At 40.1% G+C, this 16,324-nt stretch overlaps 1 protein-coding gene across 4 annotated transcripts in view; it reads right to left on the bottom strand.

Annotated features, from left to right (window-relative positions):
• Nucleotides 1–16,324, bottom strand: part of SDHAF4 (succinate dehydrogenase complex assembly factor 4) — a 48,520-nt gene that overhangs the window by 8,581 nt on the left and 23,615 nt on the right. Inside the window, exon 3 of one of the 4 annotated variants that reach the window (XM_019967023.2) lies at nucleotides 7,627–9,345. The exons of the other annotated variants lie outside the window; for them this stretch is intronic. Within the exon in view, the coding sequence (XP_019822582.2) occupies nucleotides 9,254–9,345 (92 nt within the window). The 3' untranslated portion in view covers nucleotides 7,627–9,253. Of the gene's footprint in view, nucleotides 1–7,626; nucleotides 9,346–16,324 lie in introns of those variants that run through there. 4 annotated transcript variants of the gene reach the window in all.

The following is a 16,324-nucleotide window of genomic DNA, read 5'->3' as shown; positions in this document are numbered from 1 at the left end:
TTTTGAGTTCATGCTCAATTCTGAGGACTTTATACATATTAATTAATGCTCATAATAATCCTTTGGGACAGGAACAATTATTATCTCCACTCTACAGATGAGGAGCTCAAGGTTACACAGCTACCAAGTGGTGAAAGTGAGTTTCAATTCACACATTCTGGCTGCAGTCTTGCTCTTGACACACACACTGTACTGACTGTACATGGGGAGAACAGGAGAGGAATCAGCCGCTAGAACCACCCAGTTCTTTTTCCAAAGGTATTTACATAATGAATATTTATGTATTTGACTGCACTGGGTCTTAGCTGTGGCACACAGGATCTTCCCTGCGTCACGGGGGATCTTTCACTGAGGTGCATGGACTCTCTAGTTGTGGCACATGGGCTCCAGAGTGTGAGAGCTTTGACAGTTGCAGCGTGTGGGCTCAGGAACTGAAGCTCAAAGACTCTGGAGCATGTAGGCTTCAGTAGTTGTGGAGTGCAGGCGCAGTAATCGTGTCCTTGCACTGGGTTAAGTTGCCCTGTGGTATCTGGAATCTTCCCAGACCAGGGATGAAATTCCTGTCTCCTGCACTGGCAGGCAAATTCTTAACCACTGTACAACCAGGGAAGTCCTAAAGATAGTAGTCTATATCTCTTAATCCCATACCCCTATCTTGGCTTCCCCACTTCCCTCTCCCTAGTAGTAACCACTAGTTTAGTTTCCTATACCTGTTAGTCTGTTACTGTTTTGCTATATACCTCGTTCTTATTTTTTAGGCTCCACATATAAGAGATGAAAAGCAAGTATTTCTCTTTCTCTTTTTTCACTAAGCAGAATATTCTTGAGGTCCATTTCAAATAGCAGATTTCATTCTTTTTAATGGCTGGGTAATATTCCTGTGTGTGTGTGTGTGTGTACGTGTATACACCACATCTTCTTTACCCACTAATCTGTTGGTCATTTAGGTTGTTTCTGTATCTTGGCTATTGTAAATAATGCTATGAACACTGGGGTGCAATCTGTGCCTTCAAATTAGTGTTTTCATTTTCTTTGGATATATACATGCTGGTGGAATCGCTGGGTCATATGGTAGTTCTATTTTCAGTTTTTTGAGTTAACTCTATAATATTTTCCATATTGTATGAACCAATTTACATTCCCACCAACAGTGTATGAAAGTTTCCTTTTCTCCACATCCTCTCTAGTATTTATTATTTGATGACTTTTTGATGATGGTCATTCTGACCACTGTGAGCCGATACCTCGTTGTAGTTTTGATTTGCATTTCTCTAATAATTAGTGATGTTGAGCATTTTTTTCCATGTGCCTACTGGCCACCTCTATGTCTTCTTTGGAAAAATGTCTATTCCCATCTTCTGCCCATTTTTTGATTGGGTTATTATTTTTTTTTTTAATATGGAGTTGTATGAGCTGTTTATATATTTGGATATTAACCCTGTGTTGGTCAAATTGTTTGCAAGTATTTTCTCTTATTTCACAGGTTGTCTTTTCATTTTATCCATGGTTTCTTTCACTATCCAAAAGTTTTTAAGTTTAATTAGGTCCCATCTGTTTATTTCTGCTTTTCTCTCTTTTGCTTAAGAGACAGACTAAAAAAAATATTGCTACAATTTATGTCACAGAGTGTTATGTCTATGTTCTCTTTATGGTTTCAGGTCTTACATGTATATACTTAATCCACTGAGTATTTCTGTATGTAGTGTGAGGAAATGTCCAATCTTTCTTATGAAGCTGTCCAGTTTTCCCAACACAACTTTCTTTTCCCATTGTATATTCTTGCCTCTTTTGTTGTAGACTGATTGGCCATAGGTGCATGGGTTCTTTCTGGGCTCTCTATTCTGTTTCATTAGTCTATGTGTCTGTTTTTGTGCCAGTATTAGGCTGTTTTCATTACTATGGTTTTGTAGTACAGTCTGAAGTCTGGGAGCTTGATCTTTCCAGATCTGTTCTTCCTCTGGATTATTTTGGCAATTTGGGGGCCTTTTGTGGTTCTATATGAATGTATGGATTATTTATTCTAGTTCTGGGAGAAATGGCATGGTTATTTTGATAGAGATTGCCTTTAATCTGCAGATTGCTCTGGGTGGTATGACCATTTTAACAGTATGCTTTCTTTCAATTCAAGAGCACAGGATATCCTCCCACTTCTTCCATCATCTTCAATTTCCTTCATCACTGTCTCAGTTTTCAGAGCATGTTTTTCACCTTTAAGTTTATTCCTAGGTGTTTTATTCTTTTTGATGTGATTTTAAAGAAGTTGTTTTTTAAGCTTCATGTTTATGATAGTTTGTGTATATTTATTATGTGATAGTTTATTAGGTGTATCTTTATGATAGTTTATTAGTGTATGTAAAAGAAACATACTTCTGTATATTAATCATATTCTGTAACTTTACAGAATTTATTAGTTCTAGTAGTTTCTGGATTGAGACTTTAGGGTTTCCTATGTACAGTATCATACATCTGCAAATAGTGACACTTTTACTTCTTTCACACTTGCATACATATTTATCTTCCTTGTTCTACTGCTGTGGCTAGAACTTCCAATATGATGCTAAATAGGTGGCAAGAGTGGGCATCCCTGTCTTGTTCCTGAATTAAAAGAAAGGCTTTCAGCTTTTACTGTTGAATATGATGTTAGCTTTGAATTTGTCATAAGTGGCCTTTATCATGTTGAGATATGTTCCCTCTATATACCCACTTAGATGAAGAGTTTTATAATGAATGATAATTTTTTTCAAAGGTTTTTCTGAATCTATTGAGATAATCAGGTGGTTTTTATCCTTTCTTTTGTTAATGTACACTACTACATTAATTGATTTGTAAATACTGAACAATCCTTGTGTCTCTGAAATAAATTCAAATTGATCATTGTATATAATCCTTTTATCTTTGGATTCAGTTTGCTAATATTTTGTTGAGGATTTTAGAATCTGTATTTATCAAAGATTCTGACCTGTAACTTCCTTTTTGTTGTAGTGTCTCTGTGTGGTTTTGATACCAGGGTCATTACTGGTGGTCTTGCAGAATGAATTTGAGAGTGTTGTGACATTTTCACTTTTTTGGAATACTTTGAGAAGGTTAGGTGCTAGCTGTTATTTACATGTTTGGTAGAATTCTCCTTTGAAACTGGCCAGTCCTGGATTTTTGTTTGCTGGGAGTTTTAAAATTACAGATTCAATTTCAATACTAATGACTGGTCTGTCCAAGTTGTGTAAGTCTTCTTGTTTCAGTCTTGACAGGTTGTATGTTTCTAGAAATTTATTTCTTCTATGTTGTCCAATTCATTGGCATATAACTATTTGTGATTCTTTTGTATTTCTGTGATTTTCATTGTTATTTCTCCTTTCATTTATTTGGGTCTTCTTTTTTTCTTGGTGATCCTGACTAAACTTTACCAGTTTTGTTCATTTTGCCAAAGAGCCAGCTCTTGGTTTCACTGATCTTTTCTACTGTTATTGTTGCTCTCTATTTATTTCCCTCTAAAGCCTTTGACTGTGTGGATCACAATAAAGTGTGGAAAATTTGGAAAGAGATGGGAATACCAGACCACCTGACCTGCCTCTTGAGAAACCTATATGCAGGTCAGGAAACAACAGTTAGAACTGGACAAGGAACAACAGACTGGTTCCAAATAGGAAAAGGAGTATGTCAAGGCTGTATATTGTCACCCTGCTTATTTAACTTCTATGCAGAGTACATCATGAGAAACGCTGGACTGGAAGAAGCACAAGCTGGAATCAAGATTGCCAGGAGAAATATCAATAACCTCAGGTATGCAGATGATACCACCCTTATGGCAGAAAGTGAAGAGGAACTAAAAAGCCTCTTGATGAAAGTGAAAGTGGAGAGTGAAAAAGTTGTCTTAAAGCTCAACATTCAGAAAACGAAGATCATGGCATCCGCCCCATCACTTCATGGGAAATAGATGGGGAAACAGTGGAAACAGTGTCAGACTTTATTTTTCTGGGCTCCAAAATCACTTTTGGAAATTAAAAGACGCTTAACTCCTAGGAAGGAAAGTTATGACCAACCTAGATAGCATATTAAAAAGCCAGAGACATTACTTTGCCAACAAAGGTCCATCTAGTCAAAGCTATGTTTTTTCCAGTAGTCATGTATGGATGTGAGAGTTGGACTGTGAAGAAAGCTGAGCACTGAAGAATTGATGTTTTTGAACTGTGGTGTTGGAGAAGACTCTTGAGAGTCCCTTGGACTGCAAGGAGATCCAACCAGTCCATCCTAAAGATCAGTCCTGGGTGTTCTTTGGGAAGGAATGATGGTAAAGCTGAAACTCCAGTACTTTGGCTATGTGATGGGAAGAGTTGACTCATTGGAAAAGACTCTGATACTGGGAGGGATTGAGGGCAGGAGGAAAAGGGGACGACAGAGGATGAGATGGCTGGATGGCATCACCGACTTGATGGACGTGAGTCTGAGTGAACTCTGGGAGTTGGTGATGGAGAGGGAGGCCTGGAGTGCTGCAATTCATGGGGTCGCAAAGAGTCGGACACGACTGAGTGACTGAACTGAACTGAACTAAACTGACTCTTTACTTAGAGGGAAATAATCTTTACTTAGCAGGACCGCGTGGCAGAAGCACGCTGGCTGCGACGGACCTCACAGAAGCATGGCCAAGAAGAGCTACCCCACATCCGAGGTTGGGGTGGTGGGCGAGTGCCAGGCTGTGACTGCACAGTAGCAGCCGAGAGGAGCTACCCGACGTCCATCCAAGGTTAGGGGTGACGGCTGGGAGGAGCTACCCAACGCCTGAGGCCAGGGGCAGCGGCCAAGAGGAGCAGCCCCACGTCCAAGGAGTGGTGGCTGTGCAGGCACAGGAGTGCCGAGAGGAACTACTCCACGTTCAAGGTCAGGAGGGGCGGCAGTGAGGAGTTACCACTGGTACAAGGTAAGGAGCAGCGGCTGCGCTTTGCTGGAGCAGCTGTGAAGAGATATCCCACGTCCAAGGTAAGAGAAACCCAAGTAAGACAGTAGGTGTTGTGAGAGGGCATCAGAGGGCAGGCACACTGAAACTAGAAAAACTAGCCAATCTGGTCACATGGACCACAGCCTTGTCTAACTCAATGAAACTAAGCCATGCCCTGTGGGGCCACCCAAGACAGGCGGGTCATGGTGGAGAGGTCTGACAGAATGTGGTCCACTGGAGAAGGGAATGGCAAACCACTTCAGTATTCTTGCCTTGAGAACCCCATGAACAGTATGAAAAGGCAAAATGATAGGATACTGAAAGAGGAACTCCCCAGGTCAGTAGATGCCCAATATGCTACTGGAGAGCACTGGAGGAATAACTCCGGAAAGAATGAAGGGATGGAGCCAAAGCAAAAACAATACCCAGTTGTAGATGTAACTGGTGATGGAAGCAAGGTCTGATGCTGTAAAGAGCAATATTGCATAGGAACCTGGAATGTTAGGTCCATGAATCAAGGCAAATTGGAAGTGGTGAAACAGGAGATGACAAGGGTGAACGTCGACATTCTAGGAACCAGTGAACTAAAATGGACTGGAATGGGTGAATTTAACTCAGATGATCATTATATCTACTACTGCGGGGAGGAATCCCTTAGGAGAAATGGAGTAGCCATCATGGTCAACAACAAGTCTGAAATGCAGTGCTTGGATGCAATCTCAAAAACGACAGAATGATCTCTGTTCGTTTCCAAGGCAAACCATTCAATATCACAGTAATCCAAGTCTATGCCCCAACCAGTAACACTGAAGAAGCTGAAGTTGAACGGTTCTGTGAAGACCTACAAGACCTTTTAGAACTAACACCCAAAAAAGATGTCCTTTTCATTATAGGGGACTGGAATGCAAAAGTAGGAAGTCAAGAAACACCTGGAGTAACAGGCAAATTTGGCCTTGGAATATAGAAGAAGCAGGGCAAAGGCTAATAGAATTTTGCTAAGAAAATGCACTGGTCATAGCAAACACCCTCTTCCAACAACACAAGAGAAGACTCTACACATGGACATCAGCAGATGGTCAACACCAAAATCATATTGATTATATTCTTTGCAGCCAAAAATGGAGAAGCTCTATACAGTCAGCAAAAACAAGGCCAGGAGCTGACTGTGGCTCATATCATGAACTCCTTTTCCCAAATTCATACTTAAATTGAAGAAAACTAGGGAAAACCACTAGACCATTCAGGTATGACCTAAATCAAATCCCTTATGATTATACAGTAGAAGTGAGAAATAGATTTAAGGGACTAGATCTGATAGAGTGCCTGATAAACTATGGACGGAGGTTCGTGACACTGTACAGGAGACAGGGATCAAGACAACCCAATGGAAAAGAAATGCAAAAAAGCAAAATGGCTGTCTGAGGAGGCCTTACAAATAGCTGTGAAAAGAAGAGAAGTGAAAAGCAAAGGAGAAAAGGAAAGATATAAGCATCTGAATGCAGAGCTCCAAACAATAGCAAGAAGAGATAAGAAAGCCTTCCTCAGCGATCAATGCAAAAAAATAGAGGAAAACAAGAGAATGGGAAAGACTAGAGATCTCTTCAAGAAAATGAGAGATACCAAGGGAACATTTCATGCAAAGATGGGCTCGATAAAGGACAGAAATGGTATGGACCTAACAGAAGCAGAAGATATTAAGAAGAGGTGGCAGGAATACACAGAAGAACTGTACAAAAAAGAGCTTCATGACCCAGATAATCACGATGGTGTGATCACTCACCTAGAGCCAGACATCCTGGAATGTGAAGTCATGTGGGCCTTAGAAAGCATCACTACGAACAAAGTTAGTGGAAGTGATGGAATTCCAGTTCAGCTATTTCAAATCCTGAAAGATGATGCTGTGAAAGTGCTGCACTCAATATGCCAGCAAATTTGGAAAACTCAGAAGTGGCCACAGGACTGGAAAAGGTCAGTTTTCATTCCAATCCCAAAGAAAGGCAATGCCAAAGAATGCTCAAACTACCGCACAATTGCACTCATCTCACATGCTAGTAAAGTAATGCTCAAAATTCTCCAAGCCACGGTTCAGCAATATGTTAACCGTGAACTTCCAGATGTTCAAGCTGGTTTTAGAAAAGGCAGAGGAACCAGAGATCAAATTGCCAATATCCCCTGGATCATCGAAAAAGCAAGTGAGTTCCAGAAAAACATCTATTTCGGCTTTATTGACTATGCCAAAGCCTTTGACTGTGTAGATCACAATAAAGTGTGGAAAATTCGGAAAGAGATGGGAAGACCAGACCACCTGACCTACCTCTTGAGAAACCTATATGCAGGTCAGGAAGCAACAGTTAGAACTGGACATAGAACAATAGACTGGTTACAAATAGGAAAAGGAGTACATCAAGGCTGTATATTGTCACCCGGCTTATTTAACTTGTATGCAGAGTACATCATGAGAAACGCTGGACTGGAAGAAGCACAAGCTGGAATCAAGATTGCCAGGAGAAATATCAATCACCTCAGATATGCAGATGACACCACCCTTATGGCAGAAAGTGAAGAGGAACTAAAAGCATCTTGATCAAAGTGAAAGAGAAGAGTGAAAAAGTTGGCTTAAAGCTCAACATTCAGAAAACGAAGATCATGGCATCTGGTCCCATCACTTCATGGGAAATAGATCAGGAAACAGTGGAAACAGTGTCAGACTTTATTTTTTGGGGCTCCAAAATCACTGCAGATTGTGACTGCAGCCATGAAATTAAGACACTTACTCCTTGGGAGGAAAGTTATGACCAACATAGATAGCATATTCAAAAGCAGAGACATTACTTTGCCAACAAAGGTCCATCTAGTCAAGGCTACAGTTTTTCCAGTAGTCATGTATGGATGTGAGAGTTGGACTGTGAAGAAAGCTGAGCGCCAAAGAATTGATGCTTTTGAACTGTGGTGTTGGAGAAGACTCTTGAGAGTCCCTTGGACTGCAAGGAGATCCAACCAGTCTATTCTAAAGGAGATCAGTCCTGGGTGTTTTTTGGAAGGAATGATGCTAAAGCTGAAACTCCAGTACTTTGGCTACGTGATGGGAAGAGTTGATTCATTGGAAAAGACTCTGATGCTGGGAGGGATTGAAGGCAGGAGGAAAAGGGGATGACAGAGGATGAGATGGCTGGATGGTATCACCGACGTGATGGATGTGAGTCTGAGTGAACTTCGGGAGTTGGTGATGGAGAGCGAGGCCTGGCGTGCTGTGATTCATGGGGTCGCAAAGAGTCGGACATGACCGAGTGACTGAACTGAACTGAACGTTTACTTTCTCCCTATTGCTGACTTCGGGCTTTGTTTGTTCCTCTTTTCCTAATTCTTTTAGGTGGTAGGTTAGGTTGTTTTCTTCTTTCTTGAGGAATGCCTGTATTGCTATAAACTTCCTTCTTAGAACTGCTTTTGCTGTATCCCATAGATTTTGGAGTGCTGCATTTTCATTTTCTTTGGTTTTGAGGTATTTTTTCATTTCTTCTTTGATTTCTTCATTGACCCACTGGTTTTTTAATAGCATGCTGTTTAGTGTCTAAGTATTTGCTCTTTACCCATTTTTCTTTCTGTAATGAATTTTTAGTTTTGTACTGCTATGGTCAGAAAAAAACGTCTGATATAATTCCTATACTTTCATATTTGCTGGGACTTCTTTTATGGCCTAGCATGTGTTCTATCCTGGAGAATGTTTCATGTGCACTTGAAAAGAATGTATTCTTTTGTTTTTGTATGTGATGTCTTATACATATCCATTAAGTCCAAGAGGTCTGTTGTATTATTTAAGACCAGTGTTTCCCTACTAATTTTCCATCTGGATGATTTGCCCATTAATGTAAATATGGTGTTAAAGTACCCTACTGTTATTGTTATTATCAATTTCTCCCTTTTTGTCTGTTAATATTTGCTTTATATGTTTAGGTGTTCCTGTATCAGCAGTAAATATGTTAATGATAATATCCTCTTATTAAATTGACCCCTTTATCATTATTATAATGCCGTTCTTCATCTGCTGTTACAGTCTTTGTTTAAAGTCTACTTTATCTGAGTATTTCTACCCCTGCTTTCTTATCATTTTTATTTGCATGAAATAACTGTTTCAATTCTTTCACATTAAGTCTCTGTCTTTAGTTCTGAAGTGAGTCTCTTGTAGGCAGCATATAGAAGGATCTCATTTTTAATCAAATTAGCCACACTATGTCTTTAGATTATTTAGTCCTTTGACATTTAAAGTAATTATTGATAGATATGAGGCTTCCCTGGTGGTTCAGTGGTAAAGAATCCATCCACCTGCTAATGCAGGAAATGCACGAGATGCAGGTTTGATCCCTGGGTCAGGGAGATCCCCTGGAGAAAGAAATCACAATCCAGTTCGGTATTTTTGCCTGAAAAAAAAAAAAATCCCATGAACAGATGATCCTGATCCTGGTGGGCTACAGTCTATGGGGTCACAAAGAATTGGAGAAGATTGAGTGTGTGCACACTTACTTAAGTGGTGATCCTTAGTCCTGACTTTTATACATTTGCCTTTTATAGCAGGATTTCCCCTTCCCTATAATTTACTGCTTTTCCATTTAGAGAAGTCCCTTCAGCATTTCTTTTAGGGTGAATTTAGTAATGATGAATTCTGTTTTTGCTTATCTGAGATGCTCTTCATCACTCCTCTATTTTAATGATAATCTTGCTGGGAAGAGTATCATGGGTTATGGGTTTTCCCTTTTGGGATTTTGAATATATCTCCTGCTCCCTTCTGGTCTGTAAAGTTTCTGCAGAGAAATTAGGTGTAGATTTATAGGGATTCCCTTGTATATGATAATTTTTCCTTTGCATCCTTCAGAATTCTCTCTTCAACATTTGCCATTTTATTTATGGTATGTCTTGGAGAGCATTTGTTTGGATTCATCTTCTTGGGACTCTCTTCCAGTACCTGTTTTCTTCTTCAGACTGTGAAATTTTTCATTTATAATTTCCTCAAATACATTTTTCATCTCCTCTTTCTCTCTTCTCCTTCTAACCCCCTCATATGTTACCCCCAAGATTTCCTGGATTGTTTTCATTTTTAAAAATTTGCCTTTTTGCTGTTCTGATTGGGTGATGTCCATTATTCTATCTTCCAGATCACATATGCATTCTTCTGTGTCACTCAGCCAGCTACTCACTCCTTTCAGTGTGTTTTTTTACTTCAGCTAAAGAATTCTTCATTTCTGATGGGAGTTTTTTTATATTCTCTAGTTCCTAATTAAAAATATTGCTATGCAGATATATTCTTTCCCCTAATTCAGTTAACATATTTATAACAAATGCTTTGAATTTTTTATTTAGTCAATTATTTATTCCACTAGTTTCTTTTCAGGGGTTTCCTACTGCTCTATTGAGAGAAATTCCTCTGCATTTTCATTTTGCTTAACTTTCTCTATCTTGAGGAATTTAGATCAAACATTTTGTCCAAAGTGGTGCTCTTATGTGGGAGTGTCCCTATACAGACTGTGTGTGCTGAATGCCTTTGGTGGGAGAGCTGAATCTGACATGGATTCAGGTCATGTCTTTCCTCTGGCTGTGCGGATAGCTATCTCCTTGGCAGAAGGTGGGCCTGGTGGTAGAGGGGCTAGAGTTGGAGCCAGGTGTGGGATGGGACTCCCCTTGCCACAGCTAGGTGGCTGTCACTGCCCTATTGGGGGTGACATATGACCCCAGGTTGCTGGAGCTGAAGCCCAAAAGTCAGGCATGAGCTGCTTCTGTTCCCTTTAAGTGTGTCTTTTCCTCTCTCCTTGTCCCAGAGTGGGAAGTGTTAAAGCAAATGGGGTCTGCCCAGGTTGTCAACTTGTGTCAGCCACGCTGGGACTGGATCACCTCTGTATCCTATGGCTGAATCTTCTTTCTGGCTGTGGCTGCCAGATTCAGGGCCACACCATGACATGGTATGAATGGGGCCAGAGAGTTGGCTTGTCTTGGGTTGGGGTGCACACTGAGGCAGTCACAGGAAAGCTGGCAGCTGCTGGAGCAGAAGTCTCTCTGTTCTGCCTCTGGGTTAAGCCTGCATGCACCCTCCTCATAAGCAGAGTCCAGGTATCCCACCACCTTACTGTTAGTCCCAGTCACCATCCAACCAGCCAAGGGGGCTTGCTTCCACTGTGTAAGATGCCAGGACAGGAGCACCCAATCTGTGGTTCTCACAGCTCAGTCCCTAGAGTTTGTCTCCATCATGTACTCTCCCATTTCCTCTGAGTCCTCTCCCAAGGGCATGGGTCCTGAGTTGATCACTTTTCTTTCCTTCCAACCCAATTATATGTGGATCTTTCTTACAGCCTTGATTATACCAGTCTTTCTGCCAGTTTCCAGTGAAAACTGTTCCATATGTAGTTGTATTTTTGATGTGTTCGTGAGGGAAGTTCAGCTCCATGTCCTTTTACTCCATCACCTCAATCAACCTCCCCAAAGTACGTCTCTTTAGAAAACTAAATCATCACCCAAATCCTGCAGTCCCTCTCTAAGCAAAAGAAAGGAGATACAGAATTTACCTTGAAAATTTTCAAATATTCATTTATTTTAAAATTCTATCTTCACTGTAAATAAACTGTCCTTCCCCCTCATTATTCTGTTTTCTAAAAGAACTCCTCGCTTTGACTTCCTTTGAAAGCCTCTCAAGTGGAAGCTTTTTCTCTCCTGTATCTCTGGGACTCACTGGTGCCTTAGTGCAGCCTGGGCTGCCATAACAAAATACCAGAAACTGGGTGGTTTAAAGAAATAGAAATTAATTTTCTTACAGTTCTGGAGGCTGGGTGTCCAAAATCAACTCCAAATCATGTTCTGAGTCTCATTCTAGATGAAAGCAATAGATTTTTAACTCATCTCTGTTTTCTAACTCTCATGGCTCCAGCCTAACCTGCACAGAAAGCTGAATTAGTATTCCAAAAACAGAATACCACCCCCAGTCATATTAAATGAAAAAAGGCAGACACAAAAGACTATCTGGCTAAAATTCTAAAAAAAAGAAGGCAAAACTAGTGATAGAGGTCAAAGGTTTCCAGGGGGATGTGAGAATGGAGTCTTTGAGGGGTGAACTGTGTTATTCTTTGTGTTGGTTACACGACTGTAATCATGTTAATATTTAATGAACTGTTTCACTTAAAATGGGTAAATATTATTATATGCAGATTATACTTTAAGAAGATGATTAAAACAATCTCCATCCAGTAACATTCAGTGTATTCCTTACTGTCCACTGCAAAAAGCCCATTTACTTCAAGTCCTCTCAGATCTGAACCGAATCTACTTTTCCAGCTTTATTTTCTATTAATCCACTATACAGTTTATGCACTGGCTACTTCTTTCATGTGTCATGTTCCCAGTCCTTTCTTTCTAAGCATTCCTTTTTCTCTTTATTGGAAACATTCCCCCACAACTCCCATCTACTTATCACAGTTTCACTGTTCCTTTAAACCTCAGCTCAAATGTTCCCTCTTTTGTCTACTTCTCTTTGACCTTTTTCTGTGTATCTCTCATGTCGGTTACCACAAAGTGTCCTGTTCATAGTAATCTACATATTTCATTTTCCTTTCCTTATTCACCTTTGCATCAGACAGGTGGCTAGCCATAAAGTATGTACTAGAGGCTGTGAGACTAGATTAGAAAGAAGACAACAAGGAAGAAGACAGACTTGTTAGGAGACCTAAAGAACTAGAGACAGCCAGAATTTAGGCTTTATTAATAAGATGGACTCCTTGGACTCCAAGGAGATAAAACCAGTCAGTCCTAAAAGAAAACAACCCTGAATATTCATTGGAAGGACTGATGCTGAAGCTGAAGCTCCAATACTTCAGCCACCCAATGAGAAAGTCGACTCACTGGAAAAGAACCCTGATGGTGGGAAAGACTGAAGGCACAAGGAGAAGGGTGGCAGAGGATGAGATGGTTAGATAGCATCACGGACTCGATGGACATGAAACTGAGCAAACTCTGGGAGATAGTGAAGGACAGGGATGTCTGGCATGCTGCAGTCCATGGGGTCGCAGAGACTTGGACACGACTTGGGGATTGAACGACAATAGAATGGAAAAGAGGAGGTGAATTTAAGAGATGTTAAGAAAGTAGAACCAAAAAGACTTGGTTAGGGATTGGATCCAGGCCACAGGAAGAGGCAGGAGTGAAGGATTATCCCGATTTCAGGGTTGGTGACTGAGTTGATGGGGTATAATGGGAATCCAGAAGGAAGAGGACTGGAGCAGGACTGGTGGAAGGGAACACTGAGAAAAGGATGAGTTCAGTTTTAGATGTATTAATTTGAAATATATCTGGAATATGCAAACAAAGACGTTGCAATTGTAGGTGGAGCAGCTCAGGAGGGAGGTGTGACTAAAGGTATAAATGTGTAATCATCATCAACACACATGATACTTCAGATAATCTCAGGAAGATATGAGCTCTTTTAGGAATGTTTAGAGGGCTCAGGACAAAGATCTGGCAAATACATACATTTGGGAGTTGAGCAGATACAGAGGAGTTTAAAAAAGAGACCAGGAAGAAATGTTTAAAGAAGTAGAATGAGAAACTAAAGACAGCATAACCAAAACCAAAACAGAAGATTTCCGTAAGTAGTAGTTGTTATTGTCAAAGGCTGTAGACAGTTCAGATAAAATGAAGACTGCAAAGCATCTGCTGGATTTGGTAATGTATTTTCAACGTAAACTTTAATAACTCAAAAATTAAGATGAATGTCTAGCAATGTCAGACAGATGATTAACTGTTGAAATATGCTTTCTTCTTTGTATCTAATATATATTTAACCATTTATAAGGGTACAATTTAGTGACATTAAATATTCACAATGCTGTATAACCATAACACTATGGTCCAAACTTTTCATCATTCCCAGTATAAACTATGTACCCACTAAATAAACTTTCCATTCCCCCTTCCCTCTAAACCTTGATGACTTCTAATCTACCTTCTGAATTTATGAATTTGCATACTCTGGGTACCTAGTATAAGTGAAATCATATAATATCTGTCCTTCTGTGTCTGTCTTGTTTCACTAAGCACAATGTTTCAAGGTCCACCCATGTTGTGGCATATATCAAAATGCCGTTCCTTTTTGGGACTGAACAGTACTTCACTACGTGTACAGAACACACTTTGTTCATCTATTCATTGATGGACGTCTAAGTTGTTTCTATCTTTTGGCTATTGTGAATATAGCATGGATGTGCGGATATCTGTTTAAGTCTCTGTTTTTAATTATTTTGGATTTATATCTAGGAGTAAAATTGCAAGGTCACATGGTAGTTCTGTATTTTACTTTTCGGGAAGTTGCAAAACTGTTTTCCATAGCAGCTGTATCATTTTACATTCCTACCAGAAACGTGTGGTTCCAATTTCTCCACACTTGTCACCATCAGTTATTATTTTCTAGTTTTTCTTAAACTACAGAGATGGTGTGAAATGGTGTGTCGCCATGGTTTTGATTTGTATTTCCTTAATGATTAGTGATGTTAAGCATCTTTTCAAACCTATGTCAGTCATTTGTATATCTTCTTTGAAGAAATGTCTATTCGAGTTGTTTGCCCATTTTTGAATTGGGTTGTTTTTGTTGTTGAGTTGTAATTTTTTTGTATTCTGGATATTAATTCTTTTCAGATATATGATTTACAAATATTTTCCCCCATTCCATAGGTTATTTTTTTCACTTTCTTGATAATGTTCTTGGATAAACAAAATTTCTTAATTTTAATGATGTCTTATTCATGTATTTTTGTTTGTTGGTTGTCCTTTTGTTGTCACATGCACGGAATCATTGTCAAATCCAAGGACATAAAGATTTTCTCCAATTTTCTTCTAAGAGTTTTACAGTTTTGCCTCTTAAGTTTAGGTCTTTAATATACTTACAGTTAGTTTTTGAATATGGTATAAGGTAAGGATTTCATTCTTTTGCATGTGGATATCCAGTTTTCAAAGTACCGCTTGTTGAAAAGACTGTTCTTTTCCCCACTGAATGGTCTCAGCACACTTGTCAAGAATTACTTAAGTATATATGTGAGGGTCTATTTCTGAGACTGCTGCTTTTGTGTGAGACACTGTAAGGAAATCGTTCCTCTCAGATTTTTGTGCTTAGCTAAAACCTTCAACGGAGAAGGCAATGGCACCTCACTCCAGTACTCTTTCCTGGAAAATCCCATGGACAGAGGAGCCTGCTAGGCTGCAGTCCATGAGGTCGATAGGAGTCGGACATGACTAAGTGACTTCACTTTCACTTTTCACTTTCATGCATTGAAGAAGGAAATGGCAACCCACTGCAGTGTTATTGCCTGGAGAATCCCAGGGATGGGGGAGTCTGGTGGGCTGCCATCTATGGGGTCGCAAAGAGTCAGACACAACTGAAACGACTTAGCAGCAAAACCTTCAAAGAAGTTTCTGAAGGTTTAGAAGTCTCCATCATCTTGGCTGGTTGATCTCCTTATTAGACTGTGCTTGGTACAGTGACATAACTGAAATATTTCATGAGTGAGCAAAACCCCGAAGTTTTACATTCTAGAAAGAATTCCAGACACAGGCTTCACTATACAGATGGGTTACCACTCATGAAACTGGAAAAATCACACAAGCAGGGCAACCTTGCCAAAGTTAAAAAGTGGCATGTTTACATTTATACTGTATGAAATACTACTTTTTGAATAGCTAATACTTGCACATTTTCCACAATTCAAAGGTACAAAAGGGTACAGCATGAAAACAAAGCAGTACTTTAAAAAAACCAGAGGTTTAAGACATGAGCCAAAATTTGTACATACTGAATACAAAATAATGTTTGGTCTATCATCCTTCCTCTCTAGCTGCTGCTGCTGCTGCTAAGTCGCATCAGTCATGTCCGACTCTGTGCGACCCCATAGACGGCAACCTACCAGGCTCCCCCATCCCTGGGATTCTCCAGGCAAGAACACTGGAGTGGGTTGCCATCTCCTCCTCCAACGCATGAAAGTGAAAAGTGAAAGTGAAGTCGCTCAGTCGTGTCCAAACCTCAGCGACCCCATGGACTGCAGCCTTCCAGGCTCCTCCGTCCATGGGATTTTCCAGGCAAGAGTACTGGAGTTGGGTGTCATTGCCTTCTCCGTTTCTTTCTAGAAAACCTCTTTATTCTACAAACTTCCCCTTCTTTCCCCAAATCACATGGTTACAGTGAGAACAACCTCTTTCATCTGTGACCCAGGCCCCTGGCCACTGGTTGACTTAGCTGTGGACACCAGATGCAAGCTGGGCCAGTGAGCTTTCTTCTTAAGAAATTTGAAATGAAGACTAAAACTGTATTCTCAGTTTGGTTATTCTCTTGAACTGAGTAGCTGCTGGGAGCAGTTACCTTCTGCCCAGTGGACT

Source organism: Bos indicus, chromosome 9 (genome assembly GCF_029378745.1).
Source record: "Bos indicus isolate NIAB-ARS_2022 breed Sahiwal x Tharparkar chromosome 9, NIAB-ARS_B.indTharparkar_mat_pri_1.0, whole genome shotgun sequence".
Lineage (NCBI taxonomy): Eukaryota > Metazoa > Chordata > Mammalia > Artiodactyla > Bovidae > Bos > Bos indicus.
Note: the sequence above shows the minus strand (reverse complement) of the source record. Positions and strands in the feature narration are given on the sequence as shown.